Source organism: Pogonomyrmex barbatus, unplaced genomic scaffold (genome assembly GCF_055798465.1).
Source record: "Pogonomyrmex barbatus isolate J1 unplaced genomic scaffold, ASM5579846v1 scaffold9, whole genome shotgun sequence".
In the NCBI taxonomy this organism is placed as follows: Eukaryota; Metazoa; Arthropoda; class Insecta; order Hymenoptera; family Formicidae; genus Pogonomyrmex; species Pogonomyrmex barbatus.
Genome location: NW_028297193.1, coordinates 3,737,630 through 3,759,448, shown reverse-complemented (window position 1 = coordinate 3,759,448; position 21,819 = coordinate 3,737,630). Strand labels below are relative to the sequence as shown.

The following is a 21,819-nucleotide window of genomic DNA, read 5'->3' as shown; positions in this document are numbered from 1 at the left end:
AATTCATTCGATGAAGATTTCATTTTATTTGAAATATATTTGAGATAAAAATAATAAAAATTTTAAATCTCTCGTTCTCAATTGTTCCCCACGCATGCCATTTTTTCCGGTCGACGCAACATAACGACTCTCTCTTTATAAACTCCTCGCACAAATTTCAAAGGGTCAATATTATTTCGCCCAGGTCCCGCGGGCGAAATGTGTTCACAAGAAAACGCATCGAGCCGGGTGTGCCGTAAAAAGTCCGACGTCGGTAGTGCTCGGCATGGCATTCGGAATTCTATCCGGAATCCTTGCGATGCCTTTCCCGCGCACGGCAGGAGAAAGACGATTGTCGGATATCGACGGCGGGGTCCGAAAAGAGAAAAAAAGGAAAATAAACGATGCCTCCACGCCTTCCTGGCGCGTCGATCAGACCGAGGAGGAGGTGGAGGAGGAGGAGGAGGAGGAGGCGAGGGGGAGAGGGCTGCCGAGATCGAGACGAAGGATGCCCGCGTTCGAATCGATCCGATCCGCGCGATCCATCCCCGGAGCGAACCGCGCGATGGTGATGCCTCCTCGATTGTTACGAATTGTCTCGTGAAGGAGGGCCCCTAACGCGTATAAAGATCGCCTCCTCCTTTCATCCCCCTCCCCCTTTCTTTCCCAAGCGTGCCGTGGCTCGCCGTGACTCGTAGCACAACACTCGAGCGTCACGACGGACGACCGACTGGAGTTCGATCGATTCTCCTTCGGGAATCTCTAGCGTGCCTATATATTTAGCATATCCCCCATAACTGACAGCATGTTATTTCACCAACAAATAATACGCAAGAACCATTGTGGATCCGGGGCAGGAGAGCACTCGAATGTTGGAGAGCGCCCTTAAACGCTTTTAAATACGCGCGGGTTGCAGCGGGCGACCGGGTGACCGGGAGGAAGGGCCCCGTCGAAACGAGCGAGGGGGAGGAGGAAGGGGGGCCGGATGGGAAGGGCCCGTGAGATAGGGCGACTGGTGATCTCCGACCGCGAGACCACGACCGGGCCTTTGGCTACCTGCTAAATTACTACGACCGACTGCAACGAAGAGGAACGACGATCCATAGATGTAGGAATACTTCTCTTCCGAGCCACCAATTATCGCGCGTCGATGGGGTCCGGTCTTGTACGCGTGGCCCGCCACTACGGTCATGTTCTCCTCTTTCTCCTTGGAAAAAAACGTCTCTATTGTATTTAACGGCAAATTATAGGAACGATGTAAACGTCTGTCTTGGCGATAAACTCGCGTACCGAAAACCCGCTTGCTCGCGGCTGCCATTCAAGAAACATGACTCGTAGAATACACTTAAGAGATATTTTTGTAATTAAAATGTAATAATTATTATATGAGAACGAATAAGTCTCTCTTTACAATTAAAATTTATAAATATATGCGTAAATAATATAAAGCGCACGAAAAGCGTTACTTCAAATCAGTATTATTTTAGCGTATAAAGAAAAACTGTTGCAATATGAAATTACAAGCTTAAAATTAATTTGCGCTGCATGATTATTTCCGCAAGGTCTCATCAAGAATTCCACAGGGAATGTATGATAAAAAATTACTTTGTATATTAACCGCGTTTATACAGAGCGAGATTACGTCTCGAAGATCAAAAGGGTTGCAAGCTATTGATAAGCGGCGACCGGTAAGTGTTTTGGTACGTGTCGCCCCGTCGAAACCCTCTTCGTCGACGCGGAGAGTTTACACGGCCGGTGCAATAAGACCTCAAACAATATAACGCTTTGATCGAGCCCATAATACTGGAAGTACCATTGACGCACTCCAGCAGCACAACGGATCGTTATAGCGTTTCTGGTACTCCGAGCTGGAAAGGGAAAGAGGAAGGGAAAGAAGAGAGAGAGAGAGAGAGAGAGAGAGAGAGAGAGAGAGAGAGAGAGAGAGAGAAATTCGGGGTTCAGCCTCCACCCAGCGTTCACCCTCATCTCGTCTCTCTCTCTCCTCCACGGAGTCTTCGTTCGTTTCTCCACCTCGAGATCCGTCGAGGTCCATTTCGTCCGTCCTTCCTTCCTTCCTCCTTCTACTCCTCGGAGTCTCGTTCTTCTTTCCCTTCACGCCGGTTCCCACGATCTCCGACGCGAGGTAAAGCACCACCGACGCACACGTGCGCGCTCCTATAATCGTAATTATACGAGAGTAGAGAAAACAACGGGGCCGTGCGTTATAGCCCGTGCACTCGCTTCTCATCGCGGTGCACGTGAACGACCGCTTTCGCGTGTCAAACATTACTTAATCTGTCAATTGCAGCGCGCTTGATTGCGATCACGCAATCGTCGGACAGTCGGACTTCTACACAGGAAAGTTAATTAGTCAAATCTTTCGTTTTCTCCGCGGCGGATTAATGCCGGGCGAATTTTTTCTTTATTCTGTGTAAAAGTTCCCCCTGCTCTTTTATTTTTCTGTTATTTATTAGGAATGTATTCTCAGCGCGGCTTGGGATCTAGTTTTGTACGAGAGACTACAATGTCTAGATTAACGTAATATGTTAGATAACAGCTGGGTAGATCGAGTTGGACGTATATATAGAAGCGAAGTATTGACGTCCCGCCGCGAAAGGCCACACTTCCGAAATGAATCACTCAGTGTGAGATAGCGGCAGGATGCGTGCGCGTTTAATCTCAAGAAGCGACCGTGATGGCACGAGTATAATTAATAACTAGGATGCGGGTGTAATAGACTGGTTTAAACCCCCGCGGCTCATGGCATCCACAGTGAGACGAGACGAGACGAGACTATAGAAAGACTGACGGACATAAGATTCATCCTTCTGTCTCTCATTTGTCCGATGAAGTCGTCAACAATTATTAATGTTAAAGAAGCATGATATTGAAGCTCTGGTTAAATCTGTATCTCATATTGTAACTTTTATTTAAAATCTCCTTATTGAAATCCAGCTTAAAAAAGTCTATTAACAGAATATGTTTTTTAGTAATATTAAAATATATATATATTTTTAATTTTAATATATATATATATTTTTTTTAATTTATAAATAATTATCTTTTTATTTATAATATTTATTTATTAAATTAGTTGTTATAATTACTTGAAAAAATATATGAATAAACTTAAATTTTGCTAGATCTTTCCTCACTCCTATGACTTATAAGTCTATTTGGATGATATATAAAGTAAATATAATGGAGCTCTTATTTCAACACCTTGTAGAGATATCGTCTTCCGCGAAGGAGAATCGTCTTCTTCATCTGCTTAGCCACGTAAAAGAAGTCGGTCGTCCTTTCAGCTCGTAATCCGTACAAGTAGAACGATACGACGCGCCTAAAGTATCGCGTCACAATGAATAGGATTATTATTAGCGCCATTTAGTAAGCGTCACCCTTTGAGCCCTTCGGCCACGATGTGTTTTATGTAATCCGATGCGTCTCTCTCTCTCTCTCTCTCTCTCTCTCTCTCTCTCTCTCTCGATTTCTTTCTCTCTTTCTCGACTCGTTAAATTTCACGCGCGTATATTTCACGAGATTAGAATTGTCAAAGCGCGCCTAATTCGCGCAGCCGCGATTTTCGCTTCGCACGCCCTTCGGCCGCCGCAGAAAAGAGAAGAAGAGAGCCTCGGAACCGATCCTTCTCGCGTGTTCTATCTCGCGTTAACCTGCGAACATGCGTAAGCCGATTATACGCGTATTCACGGTTGAGTGTGTAATCGAAAGATGAAATAGAGACCTTCGCAGAACTTCCGTCGAGTTACCGATACTCCCGCATCGATTCGCACATTAATCGTCAAAGTCGGCAATTTCAAAATTGCTCGCCGATCTAAACTTGAATATCGCAAGTATATGTTTACAAATCCTCGAATTTTATACTCACTACCTAAAATAATAATATAATGCAAATTAAGAGAGTATCAATTTTTTTTCGCTACATACACGTCAGAGCTGCTACATTTCCAATAATATTAGTTCAATGTTATTCCCGCGACAGAATAGAGTCGTCGAATTAGGCGGGCGAGATGAATGAGAGATGACGTCTCGTCGGTGATACCTAAATATTTATTCTCCTGTCGTTACCAATGCCGCTCGCCTGAGAAAACCGGTGCCGAGTCACGTCCTCTCTAGAGGGATTAACACCTAGACGAATGACTCTCGAGAGAGAGGACGATTGCAGTAGCCGAAAGACTGAAAATTGCAATGGTCGGTAGAAACGGGGAACAGCGGCGACGATTAAGGCTTCCGAAGACCGAAGTCATTGGCTCTTTCTCTCTCCCTCTCGTCCGGACCTACGTCGAAGATGGAAAAATTCCGCTTAATTGACGTCCCGGGGGAAAAAAATTGATTTTCAGAACTTTCGAGGGACCGCCTCGGTTGAGAAAAAGGACTCGGAATCGCTGGTGGCCCCGGGGGCCATTTCGGTGATTTGTATTGCGGCTTGAGAAAACTGCTGGCCTCGTTTGTGCGCGACTATCTGCCAAAGGGAAATAGATTGAGGAGAAAATCTATCCAAGAGATCGTAATAAAGAAGGTCAGTCAATGTCCATTATGGAAAGTTACTAATTGGGAATTTCGAGAATAAAACAAGTCGAGAAATTCTCTTTAGAAGAAACGGACTGAAGGAGTCGGATAAATCTCTCCTCTGATGTCGCGTCGGATACAGGTAACGCCGGAAGAAGAAGACGAGGATCGATGATGTGGTTATGCGACGCACAATTTTCCCAAGCACGGCTTTGTAAAATGAATACGGAGTGTTCTCGAAGCGCCGGTAGCCTAGTGATTAAGGCTGAGGAAGCGCCCTTAGAAACGAGGGGGTGGTGCCCGTGATTGAATCGAAGTTTCCAGCCGGAGTACGAGACAGTTACGAATGCTCTCGTTCGAAAAAGTTGACGAGTTTCACACGGTGCAGCGCGACACGCCCAAGATACACGATGAACAATGAATCCATTTATTTAAAAAAATTTATTTAAAAATTTTCTATCTAACAAATAATACCTATAAACATTTTGGATAGTTTATTCTCAATTTATTCTTTATTTAAGATTATAAAAATTGTTATTAAAATCTTCGGAAGTTTTAATCAAGATTCATAGTCACCGCTGAAGTACACCGTTAATTTGAGAGATTCGTTCAAATTATAGAATAACTTTCAGCGCTCCGGATTTTCGAGATTCCTTCAAACGAGGCTAGTGATCTCGATGTTTTGTAAATCGTCGTCGGTGCCAATGAATGCCGGCAGATTAGCCGGCGCCGAGAAGAATAGACTCAAAGAGGAGTGAAACAATCGCCCTATTTTGAGATTCATGCATTGAAATCGACGATACAATGGCCGTTTTTCAGCAGCCCGCGATACAATGACGTCCGCGCAAATGAGGGAGGAGACGAAGGTGAAAACGAACGCCCGCCATAACGAAACAATGCGGCACCCTCCTGAGCGACCGAGTGCTCCTCTTCGATCGGGAGCAAAATCTTTTCTATACAGTCCGCGCTACCAATTGCTCGATCGATTTCCCTCGCTCGATCGAGACAGACAGGCACGTTACGCCATGTCAAATTAATACTTTATAACGAATCGCGCTTTGAAAGGAGAAATTTTACGAAGAACGATGCGCCTCACAGTTTTCTTTTTTTTTTTTTGTAACGTTTGATTTTTTTTTTTTAATTGGCACAGATTAATAAGGAAGAGAAGACGGATAAGACCCGATCGATATTTCCCGATAGGAATGTTTCGGAAGGAAGCGAGGTCGTCCGTTAAATTCACCATTAGAGCAAACGATGCGTGCGTACGTAACGTGCAAGGAAAATTACACGATGCACCGCTCGATCGGCCGCCCCACATTCCCTGACGCTCGCCCGGCGAATTTCGGCGCTCGCCCGTTCAGCCGGTTCCCAATGATTATCCACTTAAATCGTGAAGTCGCGACCAATTATGTGGGGGTGCGAGGGTTAATTCGATAATTGCGTTATATTCCGTTCCGCGAGTAATTGCCACCTTTCCGCGAATGCAAATCCCTCCCCGCCGCGGTACCGCACCGAAACTTACCACCGCCGGTTTAACTACGCACGACGTTACCCCATTTAACCATTTTACTGTCTCGCCCGCTGAAGTTTCATTGATTGCACGGCAATTAACGAAAAATCTGCCACTAATTTGCTCTATCAGAAATGATTTGACTTTCATTCCTTGCTCTTTCTATATCAATTTTTTAGTCAATCGACAGTAAGCATAATTTTGTCATTTAAAATAAATATAGTTTCCTAAGCAAATAAAATTTTACAAAGAGATCATTTAATTTAATAAATTTAATGACAGATAAAATTGTTATTCATTTACATATCTACTTAAATTCTTCAATTTGATTTAACTATTCAATTAATTCAATCGATTGATTTTTTTCTTCTATATTATTTTTGTCATGCATAATGTAAGATTACGATCCGATCATCCCTCGGCTTTGTAGTCCATCGCTACTTCTCATACATCTGTGAATCAATATCTGCGAATAGGAATTTCACGCGCGCATCAAATTACAGCGAGAGCGTTCGGAGGCGTACTCAGAGAGACGAGAGCGAACGGAAGAGAAGAACTCGGGGTGAAAGAAGCAGAAGAGAACGAAGAAGAAGAAGAAGAAGAAGAAGAAAGGAGCGAATCGAATCGAGCGCGTTCGGCTGCAAGCGAAGGTTAAAAGAGGGGAGAAGCACGCGTCCGCCACGCTCCCCGTGCACACACCTGGGGCCAGTTGGCCAGCGAGAGGAAGGCCCTTCTACTATTGGTCCCACCACCAAAATGTCCAATTATTAACAAATTATGATCGCGAAATTGGGGAGTCTTCCGGAAATACGGAAACGAGAGCTAGGCGAAGAGACTCAAGTAAGATCTGCGACCGCCTCTTCGTATCGCTAATATCATCAACGGGGGTGATCCCGGATGATTCGTCTTCTCCGAAAGATTCGGCTCCGCACGTTATTAAAATCCGTAAAACCCCGAAAAGACTCTTAAACACCGCCTAATTATTAGTAGATGCAAGAATAAAATGGATATTATAATCTCTAAAAGAAATAATTATAGACAGACGATTTTATTGTTAAAAGACTTACGATTGTGTGCGTAAGGGTAAACAGATGCTCTTATAGATATATATCCGATAACGACTGAAGGCACTCGTACGATATCACGTCGGAAGAAGCGAAATTAGTGAAGCGAATTTCCCTTCCCGAAGATCAACCGTTCGTAGTTCCTCCCTCGTGATGGGGATTCGCCGCGTCTCCTGCCCTTTCACGAAAGTTTACGGGGCACCTGCCACCCCGTCGCTCTTCCGCTGCATTTTGTTACATAATCGCACTTGATTCCCCGCGTCTTAAGTGCGCGGTTTTGCCTACCATTCGAAGTGAATGTCAATTCGTAGCCGCGCGATGCGATTGTCGCGTCCGTCTGTGAGCCAAGCCGCCTTTACGAGAGGTGATAGCGATTACGGTACCGGTAACGCTAAGAGTGGCATCTGGTTTTGCGTGTAACGGCGGCGTATACAGTTAATTCGACCGTTCAAAAATCCTTTACGGCACGCTGAATACGATCGATCCTTATGATTACACGCGTTTCACCCGGACACAAAACAGTCCCGCAGACACGCTGCATGCGTCGTCTAATCGTTTCGAGCGTGCATCCTCGCGGTAGGTCACCGACACAGGCACGAAGATTACCCCGTCGATCCCGGCGCAGACAATCTCCTTTAATTCGAATTCAGTTTCCTTTGTGCTCTTACAATCTGAAAGTACGACGTGCAGCAGATATAGTCGAGATCAATCAGCTGTATAAAACACATCGCGCCGAATTTTTCCTACCTTCGAATTTAGATTTTATTTAATTAAATTGCTAAAATTATATTGCATTTATTTTTGTTACTAAGTTTTATAAATATATATTTATGCTTCGTATATAGTAAACAAGTACAACATCAAAGAGCAATCAGGAATCACGTAAAGATCGTCGGCGGTACTGGGTATAACTATAAGGAAAAAAGATCGTCGGTGAGACCAAGAATCCAACCGATAATTGGTCCAACTACCGACACGAACTACCGACAGGAAACTGGAGTAAAGTGAAAAACTTCCAATAGCATTAAAGTCGCATTAGCCGGGACTAACAAGAAAGCGGAACGACTTTCCGGTTCATTTGTTTCCACGTGTGGATTACATACCAAAAGAACCGACAGTAAAATTTCACGCGGTCTTTTATATAATCCTATTTTGTGAGAAAATTCCGCCGATTTTGTCGTTGTAAATGACGGGTTTTGTATCACTGGAAAACAAGGAAATGCATCTTGCCAAAAACGCGTTATAAAAATTTAAATATAATAAAGTTAATTATTTATGATATTGTATTTTCAAAACAACTCTTGAAATGATTTCATATTAAAGATAAAAAAAATTTCATGTGAATTAAGTTTCAAAGATTTATATGAATATTAAATCCCTGTTTCTCTCCATTAATCTCACACATCGATTGTAGAAGAAATTTAAAATTAAAAATTGAATAGACGAAAGAGACCGAAAAGCAACGATAAGACAAAAGCTAGCAGAGATCTATTAAAAGAATTTTACGTCATCGACCAGAAGCGGGGTCCATTGGGTCCCATTTGGAATAAGATTACTCTTCGATTAGACCCTGCATCGATTTGATTAATCGTCGTCCCTCGGCGGATACATTTTCGCGCATAGGGTTTTATGAAGATATTAACGAAGGGTCGTTTTCGGTAAGCGGCTACATAAGCCATGAGCGGACGTGCGCAAAAAGAAGCGGCAGGTCGGTGCTGGTTTTGGCGCTGTCTAAGACGCCTGAGCCGACCACTGATCATACGACCGATAACCCGGTTAACCCTACCAGTCTGTTATTATAATATTTGCCGAGCCGAAATATAGTGATTGCTTATTTGCTCGGGCCCAATTACGTTCAAGCGCGCGCCGGCCAAGGGCCCGCGCTACGTGACGATGCGTAGGGGGATAGGTACGAGAGGAGATGCACTTAGTCCCGAACGAGTCCGACCAACCACCCACCCCGTATCCTATCTACCTGCCTCAATTAACGTCGGCGACGTTATAACGATTAGGTTCGCACAATCAGATACAGGCGAGCGTAATGTCTATTATTGATCGTGTAGAACACGTTACATCGGATGCTTCAGCGATATTGATGATTTTTCCATGAAAAATCACGCCTTTTCTTTCCTCGTTAACGCGTTCCCATTCTAACAAGAAGCAAAACAAATCGTGAAAAACGCAAAGAAGAGTTATAAAGATTTAAAATTATAACACCCCTGCCATGCAAGAAAATAGTCTCATTTTTTGTTAAAGTGAAATCGAAATTATATATATTATAGATATATTTTCTTCACTGATCGGACAATATTAAGATAAAAGAATAAATGGATTAATGCATCATATAATAATTCAGGAATAAATTTGTAATACCACAGCCGCTGTAAAAAATGCTGTATTACAATACATGAAGATAACATTCTTATTTTCTGCATTGAAATAAAAAAAAAAGTTTTCTGATTTTATTTATGGTTTCCATAGTTTCAATAGACCGTCTTCGCTATAAGAACATAATAAATTTTGATGGGGATGATGCGCCAAGCCGATCACGTCCTTCTCGTGTATCTAAAAGAGCCGGAACGCTGTTAATCAGAAAAAAACAAATATCATGATGAAATATCGGGTAATACTTACATTAAGGGTCCTTTCGAGCTTTCCCGATGACGTGGAAAAACAGTATAACACGAGATCCTCACCGACGCAATAGATAAATTCGCCACGCGGACTCACCACTGTGGTTACGAAGTCACCTCCTTCTCGTTTACCGCTGGAAAATGATCTTACTATTTGTCCTTGCATGTTCATAATTACTACTGTGTTCGAACGATTGCACACAACGAAGTGTTCTGGATTTCGAGGAAGAGGATGTATACTGTTCACTGTGAGGTCGGCAGCTCCTAATGATTTGTAGGTGCCTATGCATTCGGTGGTCTTCAGACTCCAAATTTTCACAGTTCCATCCGAAGATGCGCTGTAAAATAAAGTTAAAACATTTGTTTGCAGAAATAGGAATTATTTTCTTATCTGTAATATAATGTTTGTAATAAATACCTAATTATATTATGACCATCTGGGGAAAATACGACTTCATTGACAAACGAGTTATGACCGCGGAATTCCTTGAGAGTTTTCCCAGACTTAAGGCCATGTATCCTATGAAGTTTATTTGAGGCTGTTAATAATATTATATTTATTGCTGAAATATATTTGAAATACAATTGCGTTTTAATTTACCTTATAGTAGTATCAAACGAAGCTGATAATATTTGACTGTTGTCTCTGCTAAATTGTAGGCAAGTAACACCTTTCGAATGTGCTTTTTCAAATCTTCTCAAGCATTGGCCACTCTGCACCCTCCAAACCTTGATTTTGCCATCCTGACCACCGCCCGCTAACATTTCGCTGTCGCGACTAAATGCCATTGATAGCACCGCTTGCTCCATCATCATGAAATTATCTTGTGCCTGGTATTTCAAGTCTTTCCTAATTTTACCAGTTGTAAAGTTCCATACTTCGATAAAACCGTCCACTGAGCCAGTCACCAAATATTGACCATCAGGAGAGAAACGTGCGCACTCCACATGTGATTTCTGACCGAATTTGATTTGCTTCGACAATTGCGTCGGAAATTTCTCATCTTCCTGATCGCGTACCGCTGCTTTTCCTCGGAACAAATCTATTGTGGTACCAGGAGGTAATAAACCCTGATGTTGCTGCCACTTCAATGCTTGTCCCAATAAAGCAAGCAACCTGCTAGAAGGTACTACTGATACTTCGCCAGCAAGAGCAGTAGCTATGTATGCTCTACGTTTCTCCTTTGTACTTCCATCAGGGTATGCTTCACGTGGATCAAAATACGAACGTGCGAGTAAATTCTCTGTAAAATAATATGAAGTTACAAAACAAAAAGACCTTTTTATAAAAAAAAATATAGATATATATGATACATACCTAAGTGAATGTACCTTTCTGGTTCCTGTTGTTTCATCATAATCATGGGATCAGTCTGTCTTAATAAAGAACGTGCCGCACCTAATTCTCGCAGCTCGATTAATTCTAGAACAACCTAAACAAAATAAAATTTATAAATATCATCATAGGAAAAAGATATAACAATGCATTGTATATCTTTGATTCAGATCTCTAAAAGATTTAAGATATTTAAAGAAACTTGTGAAATAATATGATTAAGATTATTATATCATATTTTTCTAACTTAATGTATCTACCTGTTCATACAAATCAATAAGTTTCTTGTCAGGTAGTTTCAATGACTGTATAGCTTTCAAAACTGTATCCCAATGTCCATTATTTATATCAGCAACAAATCCATCCACGCTGTCCACTGTATTAAGTGATACACCCGTCTCTTCCTGCATACAAAATACATTAGCAAAGAAGTAATGAAAAAACGTATATAAAATGTTGAAAAGGAAATACCTGTAACGTCTGTAGCGTCTTTACAAGATTTGACTCCTTAAGATACTGTTGTATCAGTCGGATCACACTGAAAAACGAAAAAATACATCGTTCAATGATACAGTTCACGTTTGACAATTTTATAGTAGTGAAAACGTATCGGGATCATCTCACTTACTCGGCAGATTCTATTTCGATCGACATCTCTAAATATATCCCGATTTCAGACACAGCAAAACAAACGCTTCGACAGTCAAAGGTTATATCTTAGACAACCTGCTCGTCGATGTAACTGACCGCACATCTGCATCGTTCGTGGGTACAGAACGTTCGTGGCAGCGAAGGCGATCGCAGCCGTCAAAATCCTAATGAAATTTCGGAGTAAAAACCGGAAGGAGAACGACGCAAAGTCAACTCGCCATAAATATGTATTTCTCGACGCAGCAACCAACCTCGACAAGTATCGGCCGCTCTCGTCAGATAGCGCGACGGATACCTTGCTCCAGATTCTCCACTACCTAGTCTTCCCTGGACCGCAGCGTCAATAACACACGGACTACACAAATAAAATGGGGCTATTTAAAATCCGCTTCTCAACAATGTGAGAGTCCGCGATCTTTAACTGGGCCGTGAGTACCTCGGGATGTATCTGTCCCCCGTCCCGTGCCGCTAATTTTGCGGTTCGCGAAAAATCAGTTTTAACGATCCGCACTGTTCTCAACATCTGTCAAAAAGTGACAGCAAAGTATTCTTTTTTTTCAATTAATTTTTTTATTCGTATTCGCTGTTTTTCTCAGGAAAGTTTATTATTTCGATAACGTACTTATTTGCCGCAGTAATTCAATTCGGAGATACTCAAATTGCAGAGTATCTCGGATGGCAACTGTATGTGTGTGCATGATGCTTCACTCATTTTCAATTTTAAGAGGTAAATTTTATTTTTCCAGATTAACGGCCATCCTTCTCCAATCATGAAAGTCAGTTTTCTGTTCGCTATTTTGTTTCTAACATGGACTGTTGCGGTTCAATTTTGTCCGCAACATTGTTCATGCAAGTCGGTTGGTGCTCAAGCTGAGTGGTTACGTCTCAAATGTGGCGACCACTTGGAAGACATCAAGGATGTGGATGTCAACAAAGTCAGCGTGGAACTTATACAGCTGTAAGGCTGCTTTGTGTTCTACTTTTGTTGTTCTACTTTTTAGTTTCTAAGTCAGATGTGAAGTTAATACCAAATCTATTACAGAGATTTGAGCAAAAATGCTATTTACGTGATTCAAGCGGATGTATTTACAAATTTGACAAATTTGAGGCGGCTTGATTTATCCAAAAATAAAATTAGTTCTATAGGCGAAGATTGTTTCAATGGCTTGGAAAACTTGGAGCGACTGTAAGAATTTATATATAAATTTATTTATAAGTCTTTTAATTTCTGTAATCTCATAAACTTCAATAATTTCAGAGATTTGAGTCAGAACCAAATATCAACGATAGACAGTTATGCATTCAAGAAATTATCAAACCTGAAAAGGCTGTAAGTCTAGAGAGAAAGATTTGATGTATATAAAAGTTTTTTACAGAGATATTTTTTTTCGTCTTATGCATTTTTTGCTTTGTTGCTCTAGCGATTTGTCTGGAAATAAAATATCTGCTCTGGCGTCATCTTTATTTCATAATTTGCTGGCCTTAGATCGTTTGTAAGTTAAAGCAAAATTTACACTAGCACATATTAATTTTACTAGTCGCTTTCTATGTGTATATATTACGATTTGAAAATCCATTCTGTCCTATTACACAATCATATGTCTTTATATTTTAGGAAATTAAGCGGGAACAGTCTAACTACTTTAAAAGAAGGAACGTTTCATGGGCTCAAGTTGTTAAAACAGCTGTGAGTAAAACTAGTTTAAACTCATTTCTCCATTATATCCATATAATAAAAGTTTTAACGTGATCTATATGCATTTCAGAGATTTGTCTAATAATCCTTGGAAATGTAACTGTGATCTATACTGGTTTAGTAATTGGATCTACAATTCTTCGATTAAATTAAAGTAACGTATATCATGCATTCATGATTACGATTACTTATACTGATGGGTCCTTTATCTATTTGATTTTCAGTCCACTGCCAAAATGTGCATCGCCATCTATCGCCAAAGGACAACCACTGAAGAAATTAAGATTTTTGGAAGAATTTCAGTGCCAATGGATATCGCCAACAATTGAAATACGTCCGGTTCAAAATCAAGTAGTCTTTGCTGGAGATTCGATTACTTTGAAGTGTAGAGCGCCCAGCATTACGATAGACAAAAGTGCCAGATTGAACTGGTTATGGTATCCTAATGCTACCGCTGATATCGTGGACTTGAGTGCTTACAAGGATCCGCGAAAAAGTTTACCTAATATTAAGGTTGACAATAGATACCTTTCAGATAGCGGTATCGTAGACAGGTAATACAAAGGATTTACAAATTATCTTAAAAAAATATCAAATAATTATCATTACGGATTTTTTCTTCAGTGCTCTTAGTATAGTCCCGATCAAAGAAGAACACAATGGACAATGGAATTGTTTATTAGTTTCCACAAATGGCAACAAATCGAAAGCAGTCAGTGTTATCGTGATATCCGAACATACGCGTTATTGTCCTCTGGCAGGTAATGAATCAAATCTTATAACCTTGTAAAAGAACTGCTAATTACAACATAATCTCTTTTTAGTAACGAGAAACAACAAGGGTATTTACACATGGCCGAAAACGATAGTAGGATGGAAAGCAGAACTGCCCTGCGAAGGCAGTCGTCTGTCGGGTTTGATGCAAGCGTCTTTAAAAGCTTTTTATCATTGTAACATGAGTGGTCAATGGGAATATTTAAATACAGAATCGTGTCCGTACATATCTCATACAACGAAAATTTTGGAGCAATTTTCGAAAGTTAATCTGTCTCTGACGAAAAGCAGTTTGCTGGAGACAGCTAAGAGATTCAAGAATTATACGGGAAACGGTTCAGTAAAATTAACAGATCCGGTTGAGATCCATTTTATCGTGCGGACCATAGAAAATTACTTGAGTTTCCTAGTAGACGAGAAGGAACTCGGAATCATGTTGATCGACATTGTCAGTTCGATGATGAAATTATCGAAAGAGATGTTGAAGAGAGCGGAAATAAGTTTTAAAGCTTGCACGAGATTGATCAAAGCGATCGAACGTATTATAGAATTTACACCATCCATCCAGTCACATAAAAAGTACATGGCACTCGAGGAGTTTCGAGTCAAACGTGACAGTTTCGGTGGATTAACATGTACGTGGTATACCAACGTCGCTGTGAGTGCCGATTCAGACGCAAGATTTCTGCATTGTACAACGATTAACAGGACGATGCCGATCAATACAAAAGATAAGACGATAGAGGCTTCCATTCAGTTACCTGCTTCTTTGCTCCAACATTCGCAAGACAGCGTGATAACTCAACAACTCATGATATCCATGTATAGCGATAACAGACTATTTCCTAAGACAATCGCAAATAACAGCATGGATATATCAACTTGCATCGTCGGTAGTAAATTAAGTAAGTTACAAATCTTATAACCTGCAAAAATTTTTTCATGATATTTTTAGATTTTAAATTACCTAACTTTTTGCAGTTGGTACATCAATACGAAATTTATCCGAACCGGTTTATGTTATGCTAAAGGCACCATTGTATCATTACAACGGGAAAAGACCGAGACCAGTAGTATGGGACGAAACATTAAATAATGTGGGAGCTTGGACTAGCGATGGATGTCATTTAACCAATCTATTGAATAATCTGATAGTCTTCCATTGCAACAGATTGGGATATTATGGACTTTTGCAGGAAGTTTCGCATCTTGATAAGAACGGAAATAGGTACGAGGCTTTTCTAATTTTTATTATTTATAGTTTTTTTACATTTTTTTTAATAATTTTATTGTTATATGATTTGCAGTTTACATGGAGCAAAATTTAGGTACTCGCATCCCGCGATATATATCGGCAGTTTTATGACGATAACCTGCTTGATGATCATGTCCGTGACGTATATTATTTCTTATACTTCCATCACAATGCCTAAGAAGGCGAAACACTCCATTATCAACACTTGGTTCGCCATGGCGTTATTGTCGTTCCTATATAGCATCGGCATCCAACAAACAGAGCATCTCGAGATTTGTCAAGGTGTTGGTCTTGCTTTGCATTATCTGTCGTTATGTTGCCTATTGTGGATGGCAGTATCTGCTAGGTAAGTATTAAAGAAGATAAAATGTTTATCGAAGAAGATAAAATATTAATCGAAATTCTGTTCTTTCAGTAATATGTACAAAAAACTGACGAAACCAGGCCTCAATGTGATACCCGATGATGAACTTCCGGATCAACCTATACCCAAACCTTTGTTAGGACTCTATTTAGTTGGTTGGGGTGTAGCCTTGATAATCTGTGGAATATCCGGCGCGATCAACTTGCGCGAATATGCCGGTTATTCTCATTGCTTTCTCACATCCGGACCGGCGCTTGCTGCGCTTTTTATACCGTCCGGAATTTTAATTGCGTATCTGGTCATCTTTCTTCTGCTCATCAGACGTGCGATTCAGAATGTCGATACGAACGCGCAATTGTCCGAGGGTACTCAGGCAACGGAGAACATGGATCTAGAATTATTGGAGCCGAATGCGAATCCTTCCGGAGATAGGAACAGCATGCGCAGTACGCAGACTGTATCCTCTGACATGGAAGATCCGGAACACTCGCAATTTACGCAATGGAAAGGCCAAATCATTATGTTGGTACTATATCTGATGTCTTGGGGTAGTGCAGCTGCGGTAACGATTAAGCCATTTGACTCCATGCCATTCGAAGAGACGGTATTTGCCGTGATGTACGCCATTACTACAAGTTCGCTCGGTATGTTTGTATTATTTTTTTACGGGATCGCTCGTAACGATGTCCGGAGTCAATGGTTGAAGATGCGATGCTGGCTAGAGAAGCGTAAAAATCGTTGTTGTCGTACCAGGAGTGTGTGCGATGCGAATGCCGCGATCCCGACGCAGCCCTTGGTGCAAAATTTTGTCCCACCAATATCAAATTCACAAGCCACTCAGGCGATATCCGACACGAATTCTGTGGCTTCGTCGCGAAACACCAATCAATCGCAGCTCTACAACAGTTCAAAGCTCGCGGATTTTCCGGTTAATCGTGAAAATATACCTGCTGTTTCCGTGAACACGAAAGCGGCGAATCTGATAGTAATGCATCGTCATCAGTATCGTTCTAATAATTCCGTTACTACGTATACCGAACCATCGTCGGCCTGTGTCGAGATGTTTTACAACCCTCATCAGAGCGGCGTCGCCAGAAAGTTCTTCAAAAAACAACGGAGACACGCTACTGGGAAGAAGAATAATCTCGGCCCTAGGAAACAGGGTGATGGTGGAGTTACTAGTGATGGCGGCAGTTGCGTTTCTATACCTCGACCTACCGCGAAGATCAACAATAGCCTGGAACGCAGCATCCTAAGTAGCAGCGCCAAAGTGAACAACACTAATATACATGTCGAGTTGAATCCTATAAACGATATCAAAAACGTAAACATATTGTCGGACAGCGGCGGCAGCATCTCCGAGGAAAGAAACATTCCGATACGCTTCGTTATCGGTCAGGAAAACCTGATGCGTAGCGTCAAAAAGATCAACAATAGCGCGCAACAGGACAGCCCGCACGTTAATGTCGTGATGTCCAATACGGCGAGAGAAACGCCGCAACTGAGGAGAATGGCACAAGACTCGGACGCGGACGTTTCGAAGACGGATGAAGAATGGCATCTACGAAACGTCTCTCAGCAGTGCAGTTTGGAATACAGTTCCGAAATGGATACTGTTACGCAGATGACTAGCGAGCGGAGCGATCATAATCTGCCCGAAATTTGCGAGAATATAGAGACGGCACAGGAGGATCATTTCTCGAGGAAAAGGTGTCCCAGCGTGAGCGAGATCGACGTCAGTGCTGAAGAAGAATATGTTTCGAGAAATATGATGGGACGCTTATATCTCTCCAACAGCATGTACTGCCTACCATTGGAGCACGAAAAACCGCCGATGAATAGCTACTGTAATTCGCTGAATGATATCTCATCATTGAAGCACCGCGAGTACTCGAAACCGTCGCTCATAGATGTACAAAGTACAACCAGCTCAAACCTGTGCGGGCAAGAAGTTCCTGAATCCCGAGGATCGTTCGACCGTTCGCTCTTCGAGATAAACAGCTTGACTAGTGATAATCCGTGCACATTGACACCACACGCGGAAACTCCCTACGCCTGTTCTCTATCGAATATTTATTGTATCTCCGATAAAAGTTTAGAAGAAAATAACTCTCACGAGGAATCGCAACTGCCAGACGTGGATCATAATGTGTTAACTGCACCCGAATCGAAAGATCTTCTCTCAGAGAAGAATTTCAGTTCTCTCACTGATATCCCGTCAATTAGTAGATCCAGTTCGCGCGATATCAATAATCTCAATTTAATAAGCGAAATGAACGTATGTACGGAACCTGCAAAGTTGAGTGATATGCATGAGTTTGAGGCTAATGAAATCTATTTGGACGAGCCAATGAGCCATTTGCCAGTTAAAAAGGAAACAAGTGTTTAATATATATAGATATTAGATTACCTCTCTTTTCATTCGTCTGCTACTATGACATATTTATTTTTATGCATAATTTTATAGACTGCACATTTATTGACAGTAGCATTTTATAATTTTATTACTTTATAAGATTAATTTTTATTAGAATCATGTGTTCAATGCATCTCTCATATATTAAATACTCGTGGTTTTCTGCTATTTATATCGCGTTCAAAGATGTAATTATTTAAAGACTTTGTACATAATGAAAATTATTCGAAATAACTTACTCGAAATAGTCTTCAATCAACTTGATAGTTCATTAAAAGTAAGTGAAATCTGTATTTTAAATGATTAATCAGTTGGAGTAGATGCAACAAATTTGGACAATTTTTAAAATATTATCAGTCCGAGTATTACTCACATCAACATGCCGATTCCAGAGTCTTTTTCAAAAATTATTGATGTCATAGAGATTGGTCTTTACATCAAAAATCTAGAAATTTTTTAATTTAGCTGTCTCGATATCGCACGACTGATTTCTTGGCATGAATGCAACTATTATTCGTCATATCCTGAACAAATACTCTTCACTTTATATACATAGAGATTATATCACGTAGAGATGTGATTATAAAATCATTTTGGCTGTGAAATATTTCTCTAATTTGAAATCGATGAATTTGATATCTGATACATAGTTCAATATTTGTCACAGTTCAACATATTATAGCATCACAATATTAGCATTCTTTTTATATATATTTATTATAAATATATTATAAATATATTATAAATATCTTCTCTGCATTTATATGATCTCTAAAACGAATATAAGAGTGTATCTTATTTTAGCAAGATGACGCTTGCTTTGTATAACTAATACGAATTAAGAAATACGAATACGGAAATTTCTATAAATCGAAGACTGAATATTAAATTAAATTTATGAAATAGAATGATTACCATCAACTTTCTTCCATAAATATATACACTTAAATAGAAAAGAAATATTAACTGTACGACTCCCCTCCCATTTTCGATAACAATGCCTGATATTATATTGTAAATAACGTTTAATTAAGATTTTAAGATGAACAAATGTAATTCGTATTAAATGCGTTAAAGCAGCTTGAGAAATTTTATATATCATATTTCTTTGTCTTATTATTATTTTTACTTTTATATTGATTTCTTCTCGAGAAATATAAATTTCAATGTACGTACAATTGTATACAAGCTTAGTTATTAATTAATACATGTATATTGTACACAATTTGTGTCCGTGTTTTTATATGATTATTCTACATACTTCTGTCTGATACTTCGAATGTCACATTCGATTGATCTGATAAATATCTAAACATTCAACAACAAATTATGTGAATTATTTCATATATCTTTAAATCGATTCTCAAAATCTCAATCACTAATCTTTACATTTTTATTATATATTATAATTATATGATTTATAATTTTTATTATATGTTATAATTTTATATTATGTATTAAAATAATCTATAGTTGGAATATTATCTTGCACCTATCTAGATTTTTTTCGAGATTATTATGATTTATACATGTGCATTGCTTGATTTTGCTTCATCCAACCAATTTCTCGGATTTTTCAATACCTCCAAAAGTTGTGACTCCTTCGAACCGGCTTCGGGTTCATGCATATACTCCCATTTGGCATTTAATGGAAGAGACATGAGTATACTCTCGTATCGCGCACCGGGCGTATACAGGCCGAATTTAGTACCGCGATCATAGATTAAATTAAACTCAACGTATCTACCTCGTCGTAATAATTGCCATTGCCTCTCGCGATACCCGTAGCCGTCATCCTTGTGTTTCTCTACCAAGGGAATGTACGATGGAATAACTGCCTCAGCGCAAGAAGTCACAAACTGAAACGCTTCATTCTGATTCGGAGTGTCTAGATCGTCGAAAAATATTCCACCCACGCCGCGTCGTTCCTCTCGATGGACGATATTGAAGTAATTGTCGCACCATTCTTTAAATTTCGCATAATAAGATGGATCGTGCTTGTCGCACGCCGCTCTCAGGGCTTTGTGAAAATGTTTGGCATCTTCCTCATCCAGATAATACGGAGTGAGATCCGTACCACCTCCGAACCACCATTGAGTAGTGCCGTCTGGATTCTCCACCTCGAAGTAGCGATAATTGAAGTGAATCGTAGGGATCATGGGATTGCGAGGATGAATTACAGCACTCACGCCAGCTGCAAAGAATGGTACCGAGTCTCCCATCTTTTTACCACGTGCCCTCATCTGTTGGATTGCATTTGGTGGCAACACACCAGTTACCACAGAAACATTAACGCCAGCCTTCTCGAATACCTCTCCATCCTGTAGTACACAGGTAATACCACCACCACCCTCCTTCCTGGTCCAACGATCCACCTTGAAAGATCCGCTACTTTCCAATGATTCAAGAGCTCTGCAGAAATCTGCTTGTGTCTTCATCACCAGTAATTCCATCTTTGTTTTCATATCATTCTGATTTTTCTGCAATTTCTCAACAGCTGTAATAGGCTCTGCCATAAAAGTTTTAACATAATTATGCAAATCATTCTGTGCTGCCGAAATTGTAACCTTGGATACGCTGTACGCTGCAAATCCTGTTACAATTCCTGTTCCAACATGTTTTAAATTCTTCGATCCGCTCCATGTAACATAACAATAAATGCCAATGGAACGTAGGCTTTTCCAATTTCGTAACATGAAATTTGTAGCCATGATTTTCTTCTAATTATTACTTTTATCTGAAACAAAAAAAAAATAAAACTTTTAAAAAGCTTTAAAGAAGCTTTAAAGTTTTTTTCTAGTTTAGTGTCACAAAATATTAATGATTTCGTAATCAAAATGTTTTCTGATTAGATATCTGACTTGTCTGATAAGATTTGTATCTTTAAATTTATGACTGACAAAATATAAATACTTCGCGTATCCTGTACAGTTTCACTATTATTACTGTTTATATATAGCACTTATTTCATATTTTTATATGTTTTGCTATTTTAAAATTTAAATTAAAGGAAAACCAAGCTTTTTCTTTTCTTATTTTCCCAAGTAGGGAAACAAGTCCACTTTTCAGCCACCTTTTGATTATCTAGTACAAGTCCTCTCCAAACTGAACTTGGATATTTGAATATCCAAACCTCGACTATTTCTTACAATGCATTAAAGAAATTCAATTGCGAGATAAAATGTCTCGTAAATATATGAAGTGAGAACTAAGTTTGAACCTCCATTGACTATCAGTCGAGCTACACGTCGACTCAGAAAAACTTGATATCTGGTGAAGGTTAATGAATCAGCTGATTTTTTACCGTGAGAGTGTCATGATTGAAGAAATACACACTTGCGCCATCTTTCATAGCACATATATATAACAAAACCTTTCATAATAAAAATCAACAGCTACTGTAATAAAATCCCGAAAGATCCACTATTATCACATGGATTAATTTTAATCTCAATATATCATCTTTTCATATATTATCTTTTTCTCATTTTTAGAACTCAAAAAATAAACAAGTTCAATCAAAATTAAAACTATCTTAAATATTATAAGAATTTTTACATACCAATGAAATGATTACTATTGTAAAAAAGCAAATTGATATGATTTGACGAAAA

At 39.8% G+C, this 21,819-nt stretch overlaps 3 protein-coding genes across 11 annotated transcripts; 1 reads left to right on the top strand and 2 right to left on the bottom strand.

Annotated features, from left to right (window-relative positions):
- Positions 1 to 9,459: 9,459 nt before the first annotated feature.
- Smu1 (Smu1 spliceosomal factor) lies at positions 9,460 to 11,986 on the bottom strand. Its single transcript, XM_011641849.3, has 8 exons — positions 11,678 to 11,986; positions 11,521 to 11,587; positions 11,310 to 11,453; positions 11,032 to 11,146; positions 10,315 to 10,957; positions 10,132 to 10,233; positions 9,715 to 10,051; positions 9,460 to 9,645 (listed from the first exon to the last, which is right to left on the bottom strand). The coding sequence occupies exons 1-8, from the start codon at positions 11,701 to 11,703 to the stop codon at positions 9,547 to 9,549; spliced, it is 1,533 nt and encodes a 510-aa protein (XP_011640151.1). The 5' UTR covers positions 11,704 to 11,986; the 3' UTR covers positions 9,460 to 9,546.
- On the top strand, positions 11,986 to 19,430 carry Remo (Remoulade). Of its 4 annotated transcripts, none has more exons than XM_011641846.3 (13): positions 11,986 to 12,100; positions 12,447 to 12,658; positions 12,743 to 12,886; positions 12,959 to 13,030; positions 13,122 to 13,193; positions 13,316 to 13,387; positions 13,467 to 13,550; positions 13,621 to 13,950; positions 14,021 to 14,157; positions 14,221 to 15,075; positions 15,152 to 15,398; positions 15,478 to 15,771; positions 15,841 to 19,430. In XM_011641846.3, exons 2-13 carry the CDS (start codon positions 12,471 to 12,473, stop codon positions 18,176 to 18,178), a joined length of 4,833 nt encoding a protein of 1,610 aa, XP_011640148.2. In that variant the 5' UTR covers positions 11,986 to 12,100; positions 12,447 to 12,470; the 3' UTR covers positions 18,179 to 19,430. The 4 variants fall into 4 exon arrangements, with proteins under 4 accessions (XP_011640148.2, XP_011640147.2, XP_088941141.1 ...); XM_011641845.3 differs by having other exon boundaries at positions 11,995 to 12,128; XM_089085014.1 differs by lacking the exon at positions 11,986 to 12,100 and adding an exon at positions 12,149 to 12,244.
- Coprox (oxygen-dependent coproporphyrinogen-III oxidase) lies at positions 19,295 to 21,788 on the bottom strand. 6 transcript variants are annotated; one of them, XM_089085017.1, is made up of 2 exons: positions 21,768 to 21,788; positions 19,295 to 20,942 (listed from the first exon to the last, which is right to left on the bottom strand). In XM_089085017.1, exon 2 carries the CDS (start codon positions 20,914 to 20,916, stop codon positions 19,729 to 19,731), a length of 1,188 nt encoding a protein of 395 aa, XP_088941143.1. In that variant the 5' UTR covers positions 20,917 to 20,942; positions 21,768 to 21,788; the 3' UTR covers positions 19,295 to 19,728. The 6 variants fall into 6 exon arrangements, with proteins under 6 accessions (XP_088941143.1, XP_011640146.2, XP_088941144.1 ...); XM_011641844.2 differs by lacking the exon at positions 21,768 to 21,788 and adding an exon at positions 21,426 to 21,580; XM_089085018.1 differs by lacking the exon at positions 21,768 to 21,788 and adding an exon at positions 21,510 to 21,531.
- Between the last annotated feature and the right edge of the window lie 31 nt (positions 21,789 to 21,819).